The sequence below is a fragment of the Coptis chinensis genome, chromosome 4 (genome assembly GCF_015680905.1).
Source record: "Coptis chinensis isolate HL-2020 chromosome 4, ASM1568090v1, whole genome shotgun sequence".
NCBI classification, from domain to species: domain Eukaryota; kingdom Viridiplantae; phylum Streptophyta; class Magnoliopsida; order Ranunculales; family Ranunculaceae; genus Coptis; species Coptis chinensis.
In genome coordinates this window covers 53,066,667-53,089,029 of record NC_141459.1, presented here as the reverse complement: position 1 = coordinate 53,089,029, position 22,363 = coordinate 53,066,667, and the positions used below count along the sequence as shown (strand labels likewise).

The following is a 22,363-nucleotide window of genomic DNA, read 5'->3' as shown; positions in this document are numbered from 1 at the left end:
ATCGGCCTCCCAAGCAAAACGCATCATCGCCAGCTCGGCCACGCCACCATCACCACTAACAAGTCGCTGAACAATACGTTTCAATTTATCATACCCTGCCAAGAACTGCACGCAGGACGTTAACGTTCAGTCGCCCTCATTCAAGCCACAATAACATGTATAAATAGAACTTTTTCAATTTGGTAGCAATGTAGCTAGCAAGCCTAGCATAGACCCTTTAATTTGGTTTTAGACTTTTAGCTACGAACTGAAAAAGGTTTAGCAGCTTATCATTTCAGAAATCGGATAATGACACAATAACTTGATAACATTTACGGCTGGATGGGAAAGTCTATTCGGAATTTTGGATATATAAACTGTTTGGGACTCAATCCTAACGATGTTCGCATATTTGTGACCAGTAAACTCTCTGGGACCCAACTCAAATGATGTCCGCGTATTTGTTGAGGGCTGAATTTACATGCATGTTAAGTAGTTAATTAACAGAGCTTTATTTTTCATTTTTTCATTGATATATACATTTCTGATGCATCGCGCTATTCATGTGCATTTAGTTCAGTGAAACCAGATTCCTTGGAAAGTAATAAAATGAAAGATTAAAACAAAAAAAAATCAGGTGCGAGTGTACGACTAAAGGGTGAGGGAAAGGGAATACTCTGGAGTAATAAGCTCTAGTCTAGCCGTCTAGGGAAGTACCCAGGAGTGTGGTATTGCCAAAAATAAAGAGCTCATATTTCACAAGGATAGAATCTCTGAGCAAAAGCAATGTGGTGAGTACGCGTTTATGAACACGGTGAATGTCTCTCATATGTCATTGCAATTCAGCAAATAGTGCACTCGGACTCAAGAACAAGTCCAGGTCTTAAGAGTAACAGGCCCGGGCCCAAGACCAGTTTGATCATTTTGTAGAATCTCATAAACCCTAATTTTCGTAGACATAAAAAAGAAACCCGAGTAATCTGATTATTTTAATTGAAAGGTTTGTTTTTCATTTCATTGTAATTACTGATTAATTTTTTGTTTTTTTCTTGTATAAATATAAATTTGTTGCATCAAAAGAACGAAGGCAATGTTGGCTTTTAGCAAACTCCGTTCTCTATGTTCTCACCCTCCGACATCTTTTATATTTTCTCTGTCTTCTACTCCACTCCCCAAAGTCCTAACTTCAATTAATGTTTCTTCCTCTCCTCTGTTTTACCCCAAAGATTCTACCCAATTGTTCAAGAGATGTGGTTGCAATGATGCTGAAATCAGTAAGATTTTTCTCCGACAACCTTCGCTGCTCAAAGCCAATGTCACCATTCTTGGTTCCAAGCTTGACATACTCCTTGGCTTGGGACTCACTAGTTCTGACCTTGTTAAGATGATCAATTGCCGTCCCCGTTTTCTTAATTCCAAAATCAGTTGTGACTTTGACAACCGCATTGATTTCCTACAGTCCCTTTTTGGATCAAAGGAGGGGCTTCTCAAAGCTATTGTTCGGAATCCATCACTCCTTGTTTACAACTTAGAGAAGGATATTAAACGTTGTGTCTCCTCCTATGAAGGGTTGGGAATTAGCCGAAAAGACTTGGTTCCTTTGCTCATTTCTCGTCCCATGTTGATTCCGCGGACCTCGTTCAATGGTGAGAAGCTTGAGTACATACACAAGACTGGTCTCTCCAACAACTCAAAAATGTACAAGCACATAGTCACTCTCATCGCCATCTCCCGTCTTGAAACTATCCGTGAAAAGGTGGCAAATCTTGAAAAATTTGGTTTCTCTTGTGACCAAGTGATGGTGCTTTTTGGTCGATCTCCATTGTTGCTTACGCTGTCGGGGGACAAGGTCCAGAGGAACATGACTTTTGTTATAGGGACCTTGAATCTCCCTGCCACTGTCGTACTTCAGTATCCATTTCTCTTGTTATTCAATTTGGAGTCTGTCTTGAGGCCTCGATTTGTCGTTGCAGAAAAGATCAGAACTATGTGCTTGCATCCACAAGTAAAAGGGCTGGACCTGTTTAGAGCATTCAGGATGACGGAGCCTCGATTCTTCAAGGCATTTATTACTGGTCAATCCAAGGATGTCACTGCTGAGTTGATGAAGTTGTACACAAAGGCAAAGGACATTAAAATTTTGGCAGAATCCTCGAGGACATCCCCTTATAAAGGCTTCCCATTTTGAATTAAATTGTGTTTTGCCCAGAACCTGCTAAATTCAAATTTCATTCATTTTCTCTGCAGCGTCTGTATCTACTGATTACAATCTCTGTTTTGTCCATCTTCTTTTGTTTTAAGCTATTGTATTTGTATACAAGATGATTGTTACCTCTTCTCCATGGCTTCTGTAGTTGTGTAAACCTGTAAATGATTAATAGATCCAACAATTGCATAGCAGTCCTTGTTGTGCCTGGTATGTTGTTTCTTATCCAACAAGATAATAAAACATGTTTATGAGTTTTGTAGTTACCTTTTTTCAGATGCAAATTATTGTGTTCTCCGTCATTGGGGAGATTATGCTGGATGCAAGTAGGAAGATCAGATATCTTTCTATTTGAGTACATTAATCAAGTGATGTTTTATGCCCTTATCATTTTTCAATGGCTTTTAAAAAATAATTCTGCTGACATTTAAACTTTAAGACTAGTTGCCTATTCCAAATGATGTCCACAAGAAGCATCATTTGAATTGAGAGCTACTTAAATCCCTAGTTGTTAGGCTAGATTCTTCGCCTTCACAATTCCCTTTCTCTTCAAATTTTAAAGATGTGAGATCGTTTGATGTAGTTAGTATTTGTAAATTGCCATATTTCTTTTGGTGCTGAAAATTTGGAATCCTACGTTCTCCTGCACCAAGTTAACCACGAAGATTTGTAAGCCTTGTTTACAGTTCTATTATATTTGTTAGGTTCACTTGTAGTTGATGATCTGTTGCCTTAAAAGCTGCATTTCTCCAGGTCCCATTATTATGCGTTAGAGTAACATTAACAGACGCAAAGTTCTGATCATCTCTTTGGTCTTGCAGTCTGTTACCTCTTACCCAAACATTTTTTTCGCAATTCTTTTTTATTCTTTAGTCATTTGCAAGGGGCGTTCCAGTTTATTTTTACCCAAATTTCTTTTGGCAATCCTTGTGTCCTTCAGATAAGCTTACCATTGCAGTTCATGCCCTCTTGAAACAATAATCATGCAACTTCCGCTAAATTTTTAGCAGAATGCTAAAATAGTTGAACTTGATACAAACTAAATCCAGTCCAACTTTTCTCAATTACACGATTTACTTAATTAATTTCCAAATTCTTTTAAAACAAATTATCTACTAATGCAGTGCCATTACCGTGATTCTCAACTCCAAGTTTTTTTTTTCTTTATCCCAAATTCACGATAAGTACAAAGGAAAAGACCCAACGATATAACAAGAATTCACTAGTTTACGCATATATTGCGAGAAAAATCATCAAAACCTAGAATATAGAAGAAAGAACTTACACACATTCGAAACTAGCAACCAAATATGCAATCAACTATGTTTGTATGCACAAGTACCAGTACAATGTAATTGTCACTTGTGCCTTCAATCTTAATGCCTGAGTGTGCTGCGTGCCTAAGGAGCTCTTATGCATTAGTGCATAACTCAGGATCGCCTATGCTTTTGACATAACTGGAGTTATGGGGTCTCATGCATATATTAACTATTTAGAATTAGGATCCGAAGAAGTTACCTTGCCAATATGCAAAACGGCCTCTGGGCTTAAGTTATTGTGTACTGCCCTTCATAACAGCCTTGGGAGAGATCAAACTTGGAACAAAAGAACTTGTAAGAAATGAACATGGGCTTTAGATACCTCGATTTTGAATGTTTTTCTCTTTGCTGTGTCAGAGAGCAAGAGACATCCCTCTCTGGGGTTGTACCCCCACAATTTACTATCATTTATGTTTGTACCCAAAGGAAAAAACACAAGGTTGATCATTGTGTGACAGATCCAGTTATCATTAATCATTTGCCATACGCGAGTGTTTGATTTGTCGTATTCAACCAACGCCAAAGAACCTTTAAAGTTCATTAGCAGCCGAGAATTCTCCTCAGTCTCTACTTCCACAGAAGGAGGAAACTTAATGGTACTGAATTCCTCACTATGAATATTGAAAACAAGGATGTTATCAAGACAAGAACGACTAGCCAAGCTGTTGATGATCCAAGAATAGTATTCCAGGCCTATAACCCCAGTATATAGCATGAGGAAATTCAAATCTTCTCCAAGAGCTTTCTCCTATAGTCATGATCTCACCAACGCAACATATGTAGTCAATTTCGTCAAATACAAAATAAGCTCTAACCACTATGTAATTCTTGCTCACTTGGTCATAGCCAAAGCCTATATCTTGCTGCAAAAGATCAACTTCCGGATGTATTTTTGGCATAACCATCTGTTTTCTTGTAATTGGATTGGTAACAATGAGAGGGTCTGTACTTGCAGGCAGCTTCACACATTCTCGAGTACTTTAATTGCAGATCAAAACAGGATCTACGAAAGCAAAGCCGCGTCTATAAACGCAATCTTGAGCTATACAAAATTGCAAGAACCAAAAATGTAGAAGTACAACCCCACTTGAATTTCTGACATCAGAATCTCCTCAAAAGCACTCCAACAATTATCTCCTTGCTCTACCAAAGAATATATAGAAAGCTTATGACTACAACCTTGCGGAACTAGGACATAACGACGATGTTGTTCACGAGAAATGGATTGGCTCATGTGCAAGTCAACGAAGTGAGGATTGTGGATTAAACGATACCAGTCCTTACACACCATCCTGCATTCAACCAATGACTCAACTGGAAGAACTAACAAAATCTCAAAAACTATCTCGAAAGGAAGATATGGCAGTCCTTTGCACCGCGTTTCGCCTGTACAACAACTTGTATTTCTCTTCACCATTGAACTTTCCATAACCTCTTATCTTTTTTATGTCACAAGTGAATGAGTATAACATAAACCCGAGATTAAAATATCAGAAACTAACAAAGAAAAACCCAGGCATGGTATCATAACTTAAAGTGGCAAGACAATATAGAGGAAGAAAATGAGACCTTTTTCCCAATTATATAGTGCCACTACCGTGATTGACCATGTGTACAAAGGAAATGTGCAACTTAGTTCATAACTACGTATGTATATGCAGAGAAAAATCGTTTAAAAAACTAACATAATTTTGTAACCTACAATCTTATCGTGCACTGCCCTTCATAACAGCCTTGGGAGAGATCAAACTTGGGAGAAAAGAACTTGCACGACAATGTGAACGTGGACTTCCAGCTACCTCGACTATGAATCCCTCTTTCTTTGTTGTGTCATAGAGAAAAAGAAACCCTTCGCACGTGTCCACTTCCAACAACATATCAACATTCATTGTTATACAAGGAGAAATTAAATCATCCATAATTATCGTGTATTTACAAATCCACTTACTATCCATCATTTGCCAGATGCAAGTGTTTGATATGTCGTCGTGAACCGATGCCAACGAACCTCTAAAGTTTATTAGATTCGGATTATACTTGTCGGTTACTACCTCCACCGTAGGAGGAAACTTACTAGTACTGAATTCTTCATTATGAATATTAAAAGCAAGGATGTCATCAATGTTAGAATAGTTGTATCAACACAGCAACTAGAGTAGAACAGAAGAAACAGTAGACAATGACAGAATTAACAGGTAATAACCAAGGCGCGGATTAAGAACAGTCTTAGGAAAGATTTAAGCCCTTCCAATGGTGCGAGAAAGGCGGCCGGTGGCGTCTTCTTCACGAGGATTTTGCACTAGAAACGGACTACCTACAGAGCGACAATATAACTCTCTCTCTGACTCTGGGGAAGAAGAGAAGAAGAATAGGATAGGTTATCGTTTACGTTTCTCTAAGATGGGTTTTACGATCTATTAAAGTCTCTCCCCTCATGGACTCACGATCCTATTTATAGAGGTTAGGTCGATCTCCTAAACAGGATAAGGAAGAGAGACCAACTCTAATAGAACACCAAAACTTCTTTGCTCAAGAAAAAAGCAAAACAAGTTTGGGCAATTAGTCAAACCACTACCCACAATAGTAAGCCCAAGCCCAAGCTGAACCCGACCCAATGTGGTGGATAACCAATGTGGGACTATCTATTATGCACTAAAGTGGGGAGAACATTATTTGTTCATCTCCTCCACTTTGCACACACACTAGTATTTTAGAAATACACAAGAGATTCCAAATAATCCCATTTATTTCAAAATACTAATTGTCCCCCACTATTTTGGAATAGGATATTACAAAAAAAAATGGGTTAACTAAATGCCGGAGAGAATCGAAAAAACAATGCATAAGATCTTGGGTGCTTTTTTCGGGCTTGAACCGGTCATCGGATAACATGTTTTATAATACGTGAAAGTGGTGGATTAAAAAAATCTTTGAACCAACATTCCCTTATAGTAAAATAGAGCACATGCACCCACATTGCTCTTTCATTATATGCCCGTTTCATGTTGGCTTTTTTTGCCCTTTTGTATCGCCTTTGTGTTCCATGAATGCTCTAGAGTACTTGCTTTCGTATACTCATAAGAACCGACCCAGGTTCTACATTCACGTAGGTGGATATCCATCAAGTGTACATTGCGCTTAAAATACACTATCTCATTATAAAATGGACTATGGATTCCAATAAGAGTTATAACTCATCCTTACTCATTGCAATTCTAGTTATACAAAGTATACTATAGTACCATCTCGTCATAGGGTGGGGCGCCTCATAAATAAATAAGGCGATAGTCTTTGCAGATGACGAAGTGACTTGTTTTTCCCTTTGAACCTACTTCATGGGATCTCGAATCACATAGGTAGGGTTGCCGGCCAATAATAAGCCCTATATCCGGGCATAAGTCCCATCCCCTCGGCGTAACCACTTTTGCCTCCAAAAAGTGGTGTGGTCAAACATGTGGCCAAAGCGAAGTCCAACCTAACATAATCTCTAGCAACAAGCTTGATTAAGTTATATCTCAAACTTACATGTATTCTTTTCCCATTGCACATAAGATAACATGTCTTAGCTATTACAATGAGACAGTTACAAAGCATATACACATCGAGGTCAGTAGAGCCAATAGGAAGATTTGTCAAGAGGTTGCTAACCCACTCAACATCATTACATGCCTTTTCTAAATGCGATTAGCTTGATGATATCCAAGACACTCAATTTCCACCAAAGGTAAACACATAAACATTACTGGATCCGGTTTATAACATATTACCCTTCCAACAATTATGGAAATTTACTAAATATCGATCCATAATCAATGGCTCTCTGCTATAGTACTTGGATAATCGACAATATACATCAAAGTTTCTTATAAGGACACAATGGGTTTTCATTTCGGTATGTTATTAATGTAGGCAATGTCATGTCTCACATACATTATCCATCAAGTACAATAAAATTACCAATGATATTGACATATTTAGTATGAAAAAACAAGGAAAATATTTTTCATAAGATGGATATTTGCCACAAAGGTGTTAACGCATGCTTACTATCATAATACCCAAACTTTTCAATGAAAAATATTTCTACTAAGTCTTATAACAATATAATGAGACCAACATGAGTTTTAATTTCTATATTCACCACTCATTCAATTCTCAGTAGTGCCGAAATTCCCCTATACCATCCGCCGGTCGGTTTAAGGTGCATTTGTGGGCAACCATATTCAAACGTCAACATCTTGACAACCTAATATAGCGATTCTGAGAAATAAGTTTAACAACATAATGAACTATCGTTTTCAATGGCAGTCTATTATGTGTTTCAAATAGGAATTTCTCTGTCTCATACACATTCTCAATGCTAGCACTCATGATATTAAATCATCTAAACAAAGAGAGATTAACACATATGTTTTGCTTTACTCTAAAGAAAGTACACATTTTTTATCAACAACGGTACTTTGACATCCATAAGACACCAATATGTTGTTGAATTGCTCATGCCATTTATAGGCGCTTGAATCAACTCATACAAAGATTTAACTAAATTGTATACCTTAAGCTCATCACTTGGTATTATAGTTACGCACAACTACTCAACTAGAGTCTTTAGAATTATGTAGAAGAAATTCTAGTTACATGAGCAAGGTTTCAAAGTAGTATAAATCTTGTCTCTAATTGAAACCTCTTAGCTATTATTATTAGCCTTGTATTTTGCAATACAACTATCACATTTTAGTTTTCTCTTGAAGATCCAATCCAACCTATAGATCCCCCAATAAATCAAGAGTCCAGTTTAGAGGAGTTGTATCCTTCAAAAAGGACACTTCTCATTGATAGACAACTTCCTTATAGATTAATGAATCTTCCTCAAGAAACATATAAACATCATCACCGTGAATGGTGAATATACTCACTGATAGTCTTCCAAATTTCTTGCTCAGAAATTATGGGATCCTCTTACATAGTTCATTATGAACATCCAACCACTCTATGCTAATTTTACATAAAGCACATCCTCAAAAATAAAATTAGCATATAAGACATTCAATAATAGTGTGGTCTCTACAAGATTGTTATCACGCATGACAACTAAAACAAATATCACTATTATGAGTTTCACCAATGAACATCTACTAGATAGTTCTAGGTCTCAAAAAAAAATATATTTTTTTTTAGATTCATTCACAATAAATTGGCAAGACACCCCCACATTTTTGAAGTATTTTTGGATAGGCCCAAGACCTTTCCATACTTTGTAGTTCAGTGTTTTTCCAGTTTATCTTGTGAGGTAAACTTTGGTAAAAAGTTATGCATATGGGTCACAACCCCCACACAGTTCAATGGTTACTCAACCTAATCAAACTTACATGCAAAACACGGATATCGCTACAAACACTAAAAGAAACAACAACAATATTATGCACTCTTATGACAAGAATATACTTTACTCAAGTCTATGATTATGGATCATATTAAACATAGTCATATTATGTTCATGCTATCTATATGAAAGAAAATCCACAAGTGATTCAAATAAATTTTAAAGAATAGAAGAATTAGATGAAAAAGGTTTTACCCAAGATAATATCATTATCATTCTTCTTTTCATCATTCAACATTCCAACTTATATAGAGAGACAATCCATGCACTTGTACATCACCTTGACTATTTATTCATAGTCATAGGAAGATAATGCCTAATAAGACAATTTACAAGCGTTACATCTCCTTGTCTAAAATAGTCACTAGGGGATATTGTCTAAGAAGACAATCTATTATCATACATCTCCTTGACTAATTAGGTTTAAGAAGATATTGATTGTTTCCCATATTGTTTCCTCTCGTAGACAACGATGCTCATTACTTAATAATATATGACATGGTTAAGCTTCATGCCAATGTTAAATAATACATTCATGCCAAACATGGTAAATATCATATCATAGGTTCAGGAAAAGTAAACTTTAATTGTACCCCTCCCAACAAAAAGTATACGATATTTAAGCAAATCTAGCCACTGAATATGCAAAACAACTGAGGACTCCACCTCCTCTTTTTACATGAGCTCAAGTAAGATAGAATACCCTATTAACAAGACCTCAAGTACTACCACAACATCTAATGGCTCAACCCATTAATGTCTTCAACTAGAAAAAATTTACCAATAAACTATCATCAAGTTCAAAGTAAATCCACGATGATTAATATCCAAAACTAGCATGCTACACAACTTGAACATATGTTATATTAGATATAAGCTACAAGTTACTTCATCTAACATGTATTTTCACAAAATTACAATTATAACCATCGTCTAACAACACATACACTTTCAATAGAGGTAAGCAATTATGCATTGAATACATTATAATTACTATTCAAGATTTGAGTCTGGGTTGATATTAACTATCTTAAGGTCTCTCTTAGACCATCTACATACATCTACATATATAAAAAGAAAATTAAAACAAACTACTTCTAGTCAAACCAATTAATATCTTAGTGATAAAAAGCGGTATAATTTGTTGACTAGGTTATTAAAGAAGTTTAAGCTTAGGGATTTTCCTCCTAAGAAAAACTAGCATGCAACTCAAGGCAAGAATATCACCATATAATCAAACCAAAAGAATTGCAAAGAGTGAAAGAATACGATACCTAACCGATTGAAAAATCGGATTACCATATTTTCTTCCTTCTAGAAAAACAGTTCAAAAGAACCGTAATTCTGAACCAGCTCACGAAGAATTGGGTATCAAGTCTTATACCACTGGAAAGCTCTTTGAATCAGCTATCCAACACAAAAGCGGATTGCAAAACCGAAACTCTGAGCTGAAAGTTATAGCAGTTTCCAGTAGCGAGTGATGCAAATTGTCAAAAAGACGAACTTTGACGTTTTTCTTGATAGAAATCTCATATTTGACTCCCACAAACGTGGGAGTAAGGTCTAAACCATATAGGGTTTGATAAACCACAAAAGATCCATAAATATTCAATCTTTAATTGGTTTCCCTAACAAAAACGAAATTTCTTAAAAATTTCTAAAGTCATAACCCAATAACACAAACAATAACTCAAAGTAAAAGACTTATCTTTTTTTTTGTTGCAGTATTATTAAAGCACTCTCCTTTGTTCTACTACTGAAAAATTCTTTTCTTAAGATTGTTAGAATAGTTGTATCAACACAACAACTAGAGTATAACAAAAGGAGCGATGAGACAATGATGAATGCTTGGGTAATAACCAAGGCGGATTAAGGTGTCCTTAAGGAAAGATTTAAGCCCTTCCAATGGTGCGCGAAGCGGCGATGGCGTCTTCCTCCTCAAGGATTCAATGGTTAATAGCGGTCGACTTTGCACTAGAAACGGACTACTCTGTAGAACGACAATATAACTCTCTCTAAGCAATTCTGAAGAAAGAAGAAGAATATGATAGGTTATCGTTTACGTTTCTCTAAGATGGGTTTCGATCTATTAAAGTCTCTCCCCTCATGGACTCCACAGATCTATTTATAGAGGTTAGGTCGGTCTCCTAAAACGGATAAGGAAGAGAGACCAAACTCTAATAGAACACCAAAACTTGTTGTTCAAAAAAAGCAAAACAAATTTAAGTGATTGGTCAAACCCACTACCCACAATATAGTAAGCCCAAAGCCCAAGCCTCGAACCCGACTGATGTGTCGATAACCAATAATGGGACTATCTATTATGCACTAAAATGGAGAGAACATTATTTGTTCATCTCCTCCACTTTGCACACACACACTAGTATTTAGAAATACACAAGAGATTCCAACAATGAAGACAAGAGCGGCTAGTGAAGTTGTTGATGATCCAATAGAATGACCCCTCAACGAATTTATAGCATGAGGAAATTCAAGTCTTCTCCAAGAGCTTTCACCCATAGTTATGATCTCACCAACCCAACACCAGTCTTCATTCAGACATACGAAATAAGCTCGGAGCACTTTGTACACCTTACTCATGGGGTCATATCCAAAGCCAATATCTTGCTGACAAAGATCAAGTTCGGATATGTTTCTGGCATAACCTCTTTTTTTCATAAACATGAGAGGGTATATATGTACTTACAGTCAGCTTCACACATTCTCTGGTACTTAAATTACAGATTAAAACAGGATCAAGGAATTCACTGTCTGTAAGAACCTGATCTCGAGCTATACAGAGTAAGCCATTGCAAGAACCAACAATGTCAAAGTACAACCCCGCTTCAATTTCTGGCATCGGAATCTCCTCCAAAACCCTCCAATTTAGTTCTCCTTGTTCAACCAAAGAATAAATAGATTGCTTACCAGTACAACAATCCGGACAGGGGATTAGGACATAACGACGATAATGCTGTTGGCTTACGCGCAAGTCAATGAAGAGAGGATTGTTAATTAAAGCATACCAGTCCTTACACACCACCTTGCATTCTATTAATGTATCAACTGGAAGTCTTAATAAGATCTCAAAAAATATCTCCCAAGGGAGATATGGCACTTCTTTGTGCCCCGTTTCGTCTGTTTTGCTCTCCTTTCCGTCACAACTCACAAGTGAAAGATCTTTGCTGGAAAACCCAAAAGAGAAGTTCTATATATCAGAATTCGGAAACTACATAACATACTAACATACTGTGAATCACTATAGATAATCAAACACTAAACATGGACAGAAAATAACACACACAGACAAAAAGCAACTTTGGAAGATCATACTGTGTATCGTCCCGCGATAGTAATATGTATGTTCATTGTTTGAAATATATTACTTGTAGAGCAATTATTTCCAGCAGCCTATAAAGCAATCTTAAGAAAGTCCAAGAGAAGATAGTAGAAGAAGATGAGACCCTTAAATATGTAGCTACCGAACCCAACCCAAAGGTAGGGGGGAGCCTTTCTCCTTCAGAGCCCTGTTACTACACAAATAACACAATCTTTATTAAAAGCTTGGTTCAAGTTCATCTCCTTTTTATGTACGAGCAAAACCCTGTTTTTCCACCAAAAAGCTGGAAATATAAACTACAAAGAGTTACTAAATATTTTGCGATCTGTCTCAAGAATATCGGTATCAGTTGTATATGCCGAGATTTTAGGGGGCGATATTTTTGTGTCGACGGTCGAGATTTTGTGACTCATTGCACACTTCCTATGGCGTGTACCCTTTAATGGTCCTTGTTCCCTTGTTCTGATTTTTGTGCTCTGATTTTAATTGTGTTAAAAGGCAAGCTACATTGATTTATAATGCAAGGAACCAAGGTTTTATTAGACACATTTTCAATTGGGTTGATTTTTTGTTAGTATGATTTTCATGGTGACGAGATTTTCTCCTAAAAAAATCAGCCTTTAATTCAGTGTGCTAGTATGCGTTTTGATATCTTCATGTCTATATATCCATTACCATAGTTAAATTTTGATAGTAGGGCAGCAAGCCAGAAGAGTGCCAAGAGTAAAATATCAACAACCCTCAAGTAGCTGTTGCTAACTTGACGGTAGAGATATAGCAATTGAAGAAACAGTACTACATAAATGACAATGAGAAAGATCTGAAAAAGCATATTGAACTTCAGTTATTTGGATACAGATTCTAAAATGATTGTGTGGTGCATGAATAATGAGTTTGGCATTATTGAAAGTTGGACGCTGATTTTGCACCAGGGTTTTCACAACTGATTGTCCATCCATCTTGAACTTGGACCGAGTACTGCAAATTCAGATAACATCTTCTATTGTTGGGCGCTGTTCAGGATCATTAGATAGACAGTTTATAATGATTTCAGCTGTGGTTCTTAATGATTCATATGCATAGGTACCACGAAGGGAAGGGTCCACCGTTGCCCTTAGTTTCTGTGGGGACTCTGCTAAACTCTGCTCTAGCTGTGAACATAAGAAGCGCGATATATGAAATTTAAAACCAATGGTACGGTTTAGAGTTTACCAATGGTTCATAAGTTTAATATGACCATTATCCTAGGTACAGCAAAAAAGAATAATGAATTGCCCTTAAATGTACACTAGTATAGCCGTTAAGGCCCGGAAAACTGTAGGCTGCAAAGTGTGACAGAGTTGTGTTTCATGGCTATTGTTGTGTTTTAGCAATAGTCACCATGTGAAGAAATTGGCAATGATAGTAACTATACAACGATTCATCGTACAATTAATTTGGATATGAAAGAATGTATATACCTGAAGTCTCTGTACGTCCAATTCACTCTGAGATGTGATTGGTTTACCCGTAATAATTTCGAGTAGAATAGCACCCAACTGATAGACGTCCCGTCTTTCACCATGTTCATTTGTACGCATGGAGCTATCATAAGAAAATAATTAGGACCAGAAATTAGTGTCAGATCATAGTTTAGACTTGTCGTACTGCATCATTCCTATCTGGACCATTCGGACTTAAGGCTCAACTTGCATAAAGTCACTAGCATTGCATAGGCAAAAATAGATTATGTACCTGCCAAGATGATCAGTAGTTTCTAGTCCACGAAGGGAGCTTTCTGAATCTACCTGGAAAATCACAGACAGATTTGATTAAAACAAAAATTTCAATTCTTAACATAAAGACCCTTCCAAATCCTTAAGGTGGAAAAGAAAGACTGAAGCAACGGCAGTTACCTGAACTCACCTTAGATGGAATGAGCAGATTATAATTATTAATTTTTGCTGTGAGATTCTCATCCAACAAAATATTCTCTATCTTAACATCATTCCCAAAGATGCCAGGTGCAACTCCTGTATGCAGGAACTGGATTCCTTTTGCGACGCCCATTGTAACTGCAAGTCTATGTGACCATTTTAACATCTCTCTCTTTCTTCGGTCTGTAGAATTTATATTAAGAAGAGACTAAAACACAGTTGTTTCTTTGAGGAAGTATTTATGAGCAGAAGTTTTGATAGCAGCTCAACTTACCAGTAAGATGATTTCTCAGTGTGGAATTTGAGACGTACTCAAAGACTAGAAACATGGTATTAGTTTCATTTGAGTAGTCTTGATGAGTAACAATGCAATGCCCCAGAAGGCTCACTAAATGTCGATGCCTTAACTTCGATATCACTTCCATGTGCTGCAACAACCTCTGAGATGAATGTCTTTGCTGTAATTTCATACATCTCACAACAACTGTGGAACCATCTCTTGTACAACCTTTGTAAAGCTGAAAATTTGAAAATGAGCGGTTAATAGGTATATAATTTCGTATTGTCTGCATACAATTTAGACAGAGATGGCCTATTCATTTGCAAATTAAAGAGTGGTATACCTGACCCTGCGGTCCTTCTCCTATTAAGTTTGATGGATTGAAATTAGATGTTGCCTCTTGAATTTCATCAACTGTAAAAACATTATATGTTCTAAGTCCAAATGCCCCTAATAATCTCATTGTTGGAGAGACATGTCCTGGAAATAAGACAACCGAATTGAGTATAGATCCCATTAAGATGGGAGTTAATATAACAAGGAACATTCATGAACGTAACTTTCTTAGACTGCAGACCAGATATATTAGACATGTATCATGATAGACTTGATAGGGAGAGGACGATGGAGAACCTTACTTGCTTCAGTTGGTAGTTTGGGGGAAAGCTGAGCAGATGACTTTCTACCAACAGATTTATCTATTGCATAGATTTCATTTTTCTTCGCCTTTCTAAAAACCATCACCAATAACAATCCTATTATACCAACAGTTGCAACAGTGCCCCCGCAAATACTGAGTAGGATGCCCAATTTTGCACTTGATCCATTCTTCTGGTTTCGCGGTGTAGGCTTGACCGCCAATGCTTCTTTGTGGCAAAATGAATACGGATGTTGATACTTTGAGTTCCCAGCTGACAAGCAGTTCCATGAGTAAAACAGAACTCGACTAGACGAATTAGAAACAATGCACAGGGGAAGCTTCCCAATCAAAAGATTGTTAGAAAGATCAACATGCTCAAGTTCATTACTGCAGGAGAGATTTGTCGGAAGAGCACCACTCAGTCTATTTCCAGCTAAGTTGATGTAATGTATTGAAGGCAGAGAAAACAATGTAGATGGGATTGGACCTACTAATTGATTCGAAGAGATATCCAAGTGCTGCAACTGGTTAAAGTTTCTAAGTTTGGATGGAATTTGAGAGTTAAAAGCATTGTTTCTCAATACAACAGTCACAAGCTTATTCCCAGAGAAGGAAATTCAGGTCCAAGGTGATTGCTACTCAGATTCAATTCTTCAAGAGCTGATAAACTACTGAGATCTGGGATAGAACCACTGAGTAAATTATCAGCTAGAACAAGATTCTGAAGATTGGCCACCGAGGTAACCTCAGCAGATATCTTTCCATAAATTGAATTCGAGGTTAAATTCAATACTTGAAGCGAAGAAAACCGATTTATCTTTGCAGGCAATGGTCCCCATATTCCCAAAGACACAAGTGACAACACTTTCAAGCTTGAAAGCTTTGTAAGAAGAGTGAAAAATGAGTCGATCGAGAATCCCTTGGACAATGTACTATCAGAAGTGCTGAAAGAGTTACCTCCACCGGCTTTTGAGCTAAGAGAATAAGGTGAAGTAGTCTTGTTACCAATGACTGTTAATTCAGTTATATGGTTTCCTGAACAAACAATGGTGAGTGAAGGAGAGGGAGGAGGTAACAAAAGTTAGTCCAGTTATTCCATCCTTGAAAAGCAGGTGGGTACTCAAGAAGTTGCTGAACTTTGAACAGAATTCTACTTTCTGATGGTGTTAACTGACTAAGGATTTTTGGACAAAACAGAACAATGATAAGAAGTTGAAGTAAGAAGCCAATAAACGCATGAACATTTGCCATCTATTTTAAGATCAAGTGAGTCAAATCATGTCATTATCATGGAGATAATAATTTGATTAGAAAGAGACTTTAATAAGAAGAAGTGAATTTGATACATACTGAACTAAGTAAAGCAAATGTCATAGCTGATGAAATATGCATGGGACTTAATGCACAAATTAGGAGTAACAGAGAAGGATTAGGAGTTGTTGCCAAGTATGAGCTAGAGTTGATACAAACCAGACACTGAGATTTGCAGAGATGTGAAATCTTGGTTATTAATGCAAAATAATAGAGGACAAGTGAGTTATAAATTAGTGTTACCTAAAGTAGGTCAACAAATTGGAGCCAAGTTTGGCAGCATGTTAATCAGTAGGGTATAGTTTATACTTTATAGTTCCATGCCATGCATATTTGAATATTGGAAATTTGAGACTGCAAGAACGCAAATAGTGGCTTCCACGGCGTTGACCACATTTTATAGTGTAGAACTGGGAGTATTCAAAAGTCAACATGACCATTGAATCGTTCGCGTTGTGTGTTGGATCACGAGCACTATGTTAGGAAAATAGAACAGTGTTCTATATTTGGCAAATTAATGACAGATGGTCTTCGAGACTGGTTTTTTAGCCTCTACCTGAAAGATATATTTGAGATTTTGAGATATTGAGGTATCTTGGTTGGTTTTTAAGCTCTAAGTGTCGATATTTTTAATTCATATAGACCCGGGATCAAATTGCTCTGTGTTGAAACTTCTCTTCGTTAAACCTTGCAAATAATTGCAAAAAAAATAGATGTCACAGAATAAAGACTCGGAAACATTAGTCGATTCAAAGTGCGAACACCTGCACCGAGCACTAAGCAAATGTCACCGTAAAATTCCTGAAGGAATAGCAAGAGAAGCTGCGTGTCGTCATCTGAACCGTTCGCTTGCGGAATGTTTGGTATCAATCGCATGTCCGGATGAATGGGAAGCCGTAAGAAATTTGTGTTCGAGTGGTGGTACTTCTATGAAACGTTCACAGTGTCAACGAGCTCAAATTTCTCTTTCTTTATGTCTTGAGTCTCATCAGAATCCTTAATTCCCTTGATGGGTAATTTGTTGTTTTCTTGTAATTGAGAAAGTCGGTGCTTAATTTCAAGTGACCATTATAGATGATGCTAGAGATGTACAATTGTATATAATAAAGTCAAGAATCACCAAAGTAGCAAATATTGCAATTCCGTTTTCCATTTTTATGCTTATTTGTTGTATTGTTGGTGAGTGGCTATTATTGGTAAATTTACAATAAGAGAAACCTCACCTTCATCTTCACTTTCTGTTTAACAGTGTTGCTTCTAGGCACTTGTACTTGTTACATCCTCATCAGAATGCAAATTTATAACCAGGGGCACAAAACATAAGCAATAGAGTCTACAAAATACAAAGTACCAAAACTCAAGTTATCCAACATGCGACTCTAATTACAAGGATTCTTGTCTGTAGTTCTGTACACATGGAAATGTTTCTGTTTTGGATCATGGGCAGTGATTAAAAAAAGGCATGATAAATAACTACTATCCAAACTCCAAACAGAAGGGGATAGATATTGACAGAGTTGGGTGTAGGAGATTGGCATTGCTCTTTGTATATATGGGAGGAAATGTACATTGCACATGGTCACATGGAGACAGCGCACTGGAAGATGAACTTATCAACCTACCTGTCAGAATCTAAAGCTTAAATTACACCAAGAGGATTGATCACTGAAGTAGGGGGATTCGCGTAGAAGTTTGTTAAGAAGATCCTGACAGAATCTATTCAACTTTTGTAAAAAAGCATCCCTGTCCTTCAAACATTGCTGTACGTACAATAGTTGTTAAGGACTTGGGGGGTCCTTACGATTCTGTTATTGGGATTCAAGTATTCGACGCAATAGGAATTATTGAAAACTGGAGACCTAATACTAAACACCAAAATGTTGCAACTTAAAGATCTCTAGCTTGGGGACCTAAACTAGCAAAGGATTTTTTAATTCAAATTTCTTATTATTTTCTTAGTATCAAAGACAGATGATAAACACAGCAATGAAAGCAGTTATGAACAATACAAGCACGATTATGAGTTTATGACATTAAGTATATTGTCAGATTGTTTGGTGGAAGGGGTGATCTATTCTATATTTCTAACGTATGAAAGTTTATTTTTTAAGTTATAGATTAGATAGTATAAAAAGAAAAACTGGTAACAAAAAAATGGACAACAGTTAGGATATACAATAATAAACTGTTGGTTCTCCATATATATGTACTAGACAGATAGCAAGCACTTTCAGCTTAATCAAGAACAAGAAAACAAACCAAAAACTAACAAATTCAGATCACATATCAGACAGAATACTTGCTGCCTCAACAAAGTATACCTACAAAGGTCCTCCAGTGATATCATTGATGACAATCCAATGAAATAAAAAGCAGTTGCAGTTCTTGAAGTGCCAATGGTTTATCTGACTTCAGCCAAGCTAATTTCTTCGGGCTGTTCAGCAACCTACAGCAGAAATAAAATAAACAAATCATTACTAAAGTCAAACATAATTTAAATTTATGAAAAAATGGCGAGGAGAGACAAGTTTAATAGTCATGGAAAAGCTCGAACTTCGAGTGAGATAAAAAGCTTAAAAATCACATTTCCTTACATGAGCACAAGCACAAGTGCACAACCATGCATAAAATTATCTTTCTTGTGAACATGTGCAACCATAGCAATTTTAAAGATTTAAAACCTTCCCATGTGAGGAGACCGTTGAAACCTATTTGGACCACTACATACTTCTTATCCTTTAGGAAATCAACTTAAAGTTATTATGGTATCTTTGAGTCCTGATAATTTCACTTACCACATTTTCCTTGTCTTCTTGTTGCATCTTGTTGTCAGACGAAGGATCAGCCAAATCTAGAACGAAATATAAAGGTGTAAGCTCTACATCAATCAAATGTCGCAGCAACATTGGAAAAAACGAGAAGAAAAATAAACAAAAACCCCTTACCAGTTTTTCCTTTATCAGCAGCAGACTTCTTCCCCTCGTTCTTGAGCTTTGCCTTCTCCTTGTTCACTTCCTGCCTGCGTGAAGACCTTTGTGGTTTCTTCTGCGTATTAGCAGAGTCAATGTTGGAAACAGACTTCAAATTTGTGGCGTTTGGAATTGATGATCCTCTGCTTTTGTTTGCTGGCACTTTTTTCTGATCATTGTCCATCTTAGCTGATTTGAAAATTGATGAAGCTTGGAAGCTTTCAGAGTTCAAGGACTTGGGCTTCAATTTCGTAGCACCTGTGGCAGAAGAGCTCTGTATGTCTTCATCTGCAGATTGAGTTCCCTCCTCAGGTACCTGTGAACAGGTCACAGAAACTTGCAACTGTTCTAAATCTTCCAAGATGTTGTAGCTTTTAAAGTAACTCTTTCACAGGATCACCAAGTTCAAGAAGATTGTTTAGAAGCATAGGCTTTCAGCTCATCACGCGATTCTCTGCAAGGGCTGCATGAAATACCCTTCATCATATTGGATACTGAACAATAACTAGCTATGTAAAGAAAGTGACTGTATTAAGCCAACTAGACAGATTTATCACTATTTAGGCACATGATATCTACTTTCATTGCAAAATAAATGCATGCAAAACTAACAAAATTTTTGTCTGAATGCGGCAAAATAGATTCTCATGTAGTTAAAACAGTAAAAGAAATGGTATAAACAATTCAGCATATTATATGTACCACTAACATAAACAGGGCAGGCCTTGGCACCACAGGATCATTCCCCCTTAGACGCAACTTTTGAGACCAAAAGGTCACTGGTTCAACTTACAGAACAGCCTTTCCACAAAGTAGAAACAAGGCTGTGTAGTTTTGACTCTCCCAGAATCCATACTGGAGGGATCCTAATTGACTGGGCTAGCCCTTTAGCATAAACACATTTGCAAACCTTGCAAATAATATGAGAACAAGTTCAATACTAGAATGTTATGCCAACATATATGCAGAAGCTTTTACTCGGTCTTCTGGAATGAAAAAAGATTACATCGAGAAACACTTAAACATAAAACAATGGCAAATATACTTCTTTTTTAAATGCGGGTATTCATAAGAGAATACATTCATGAATGCAAAATCAGCATTATATGGTGTACCTGGCCAGATTCAGGGCAAGCCTGAAAAGCCAACTGAAACAGTGTGCTTGGCTGCAGATTCCGATAGCTTGATCTGTGACAACCAATATGATGCCGAATAAAGCACACTGAACTTCCGTTGATTTATTGATTTAGTAACATCAGAAGATGGTGTTCCACTCCTCCCTTGACCAGTTGTCGATCTCTTCATTCTAGTCTCTGATATTGGAGTTATAGTGCCAGTTGGTCTAGGAAGTGGGCTGACAACGAATTTTGAAGGAATAGAGACCTTCTTGGTGGCTTGGCAGATTTTTCCTTTCAGAGAGATCAAGAACGCTTACACTCTTACTCACATTTGAAGCAGCTCTTTCCCAAATAATGCATCATGATAACCAAGATAAAGTAATTGCATTGCAGACTGGTAGAAATATGTAATTATCTTGAGGAAAAGTAATAATAAAATTATTATGTAATGCGTTCATAATTTAAAGATGATGGAAAACAAAAGAAGAGGTTAGTCCAAAGTGCCATTCACTACCTCTTCTTTTGTTTTTACAATCAATTAATGAAATGATGGCAACAACTTCGACAAAATTTAAGATGTGATAATAAAAACAACAAAATATGTGTGTTCAGCCCCATCTATCTGTATCTGCTACAATGAGAAACTGAGCATTTGGCATGCTTGCTAATTGCTATTCTTACTCAACAATAAACCACATCAGATAATATTTCCAACTTCTATTCTCTTTCTTCTACACATTAAAGGAACCTAAAGTTAAAAGTTGATGTTACTTCCTCAAATTAAACACAGCCTAAATATAAAACTAGGTTACTTCCTCCAAGTCAAATGATTCTCTAATTTCATGTCAATTCCAACAACTAAAGTTGATTATGGTTTTAATATATTTGTTTCCAAACTATTGTACAGTTTATAACATCAAACCCACCTAAAATTAAAATCGCAATATAATAAAATAAACCTCTTGGAAACAGATGACGTGGAAATTTCCTCCTTGAGTTTACTTGCAGATCTCAACGGATATCGAAGCTTTGATTTCCCAGCGTTCACTAAAAAAAACATTATGAGTGTTAAAGATCTGAGGATAGCAAAAATATAAAGGAAACTTAATTACGGTATAAATGTTACTTACAATCAACAGAAGAAGATTGGTCTTTAACAACTTCCATTTCGCTTTGATTAGTTTGTTCGACGGGAAATATGAAAAAAAGTTGTGAGAGAAATGGAGGATGGGGAATTTATTTTTTATTTTGGAGAGAGAAAAATGAGCGGAAATTAAGGGAATCTTTTTTTTTTTTGGAAATCAAATTAAAGCTATCTAACGGTTTAAAACGGCTTGGTTTGAAAAAAAGGTCCGCGTTTGTTTTTGGTTATTTGAATTTTTGAAAATTTGAGGGTTTTATATTGTATTTTGGGCTATCAGAACAGTACAAACTATCGTGATATCTATCGAGATTTCATAGAAGGAGGATATACAAGTGTAATTATCGTCGATATATCCTCAAATATTGTGATATAATTACGATATACTGATATTTCAAAAATATCACAATATTTACATAACTTTGTTCTAACAATTACTCCCCAAAAATATCACCAAATCAGCTCTACCAAATGTCGGGGACTTCGTCTGCCAAAAGGCTGTAAAAACCAACCCATCCAACAACAGCTCTACTCAACAATAGTAATTCACAACAATAACCCGAGGGGAAGAAAAGAAAAGTTATAAAACTACAAAGAAATAGAGTTAATATGCATTTGTTTTCTAGTTAAAATTTTAAAAATTCAAAAATATAAATAAATAAGTTCATGCTATACACTTAGGAATAGTGGTATTGTTTCCTTTCTCTATGCTCTTAACAATCTAGAAATCTCAATGAGCTTTTTGCATCGAATAATTTTTA

The 22,363-nt window shown here is 36.5% G+C and overlaps 3 protein-coding genes and 1 pseudogene across 4 annotated transcripts; 2 read left to right on the top strand and 2 right to left on the bottom strand.

Moving 5' to 3' along the window:
* The first annotated feature begins 886 nt into the window (after positions 1 to 886).
* Positions 887 to 2,447, top strand: LOC147503955 (uncharacterized). The gene has a single exon (XM_086557097.1). The coding sequence runs from the start codon at positions 1,070 to 1,072 to the stop codon at positions 2,165 to 2,167; it is 1,098 nt and encodes a 365-aa protein (XP_086413223.1). The 5' UTR covers positions 887 to 1,069; the 3' UTR covers positions 2,168 to 2,447.
* Positions 2,448 to 13,044: 10,597 nt separating this feature from the next.
* On the bottom strand, positions 13,045 to 16,627 carry LOC147503954 (putative LRR receptor-like serine/threonine-protein kinase At1g14390). Its single transcript, XM_086604022.1, is given in 10 exon segments — positions 13,045 to 13,216; positions 13,219 to 13,378; positions 13,688 to 13,811; positions 13,962 to 14,014; positions 14,133 to 14,326; positions 14,418 to 14,661; positions 14,767 to 14,903; positions 15,062 to 15,670; positions 15,673 to 16,134; positions 16,137 to 16,627. Coding segments are annotated over 10 exon segments (2,250 nt in total). The 5' UTR covers positions 16,315 to 16,627; the 3' UTR covers positions 13,045 to 13,127.
* Positions 16,628 to 16,871: 244 nt separating this feature from the next.
* LOC147503953 (cytochrome C oxidase biogenesis Cmc1-like protein) lies at positions 16,872 to 17,608 on the top strand. The gene has a single exon (XM_086604021.1). It carries the CDS (start codon positions 17,088 to 17,090, stop codon positions 17,373 to 17,375), a length of 288 nt encoding a protein of 95 aa, XP_086460147.1. The 5' UTR covers positions 16,872 to 17,087; the 3' UTR covers positions 17,376 to 17,608.
* A 923-nt stretch (positions 17,609 to 18,531) lies between these two features.
* LOC147503952 (uncharacterized) lies at positions 18,532 to 21,628 on the bottom strand (annotated as a pseudogene). The gene is made up of 6 exons (XR_015220983.1): positions 21,592 to 21,628; positions 21,421 to 21,508; positions 20,480 to 20,803; positions 19,320 to 19,837; positions 19,170 to 19,225; positions 18,532 to 18,820 (listed from the first exon to the last, which is right to left on the bottom strand). The product of XR_015220983.1 is annotated as an uncharacterized LOC147503952 (transcript).
* Positions 21,629 to 22,363: the final 735 nt, after the last annotated feature.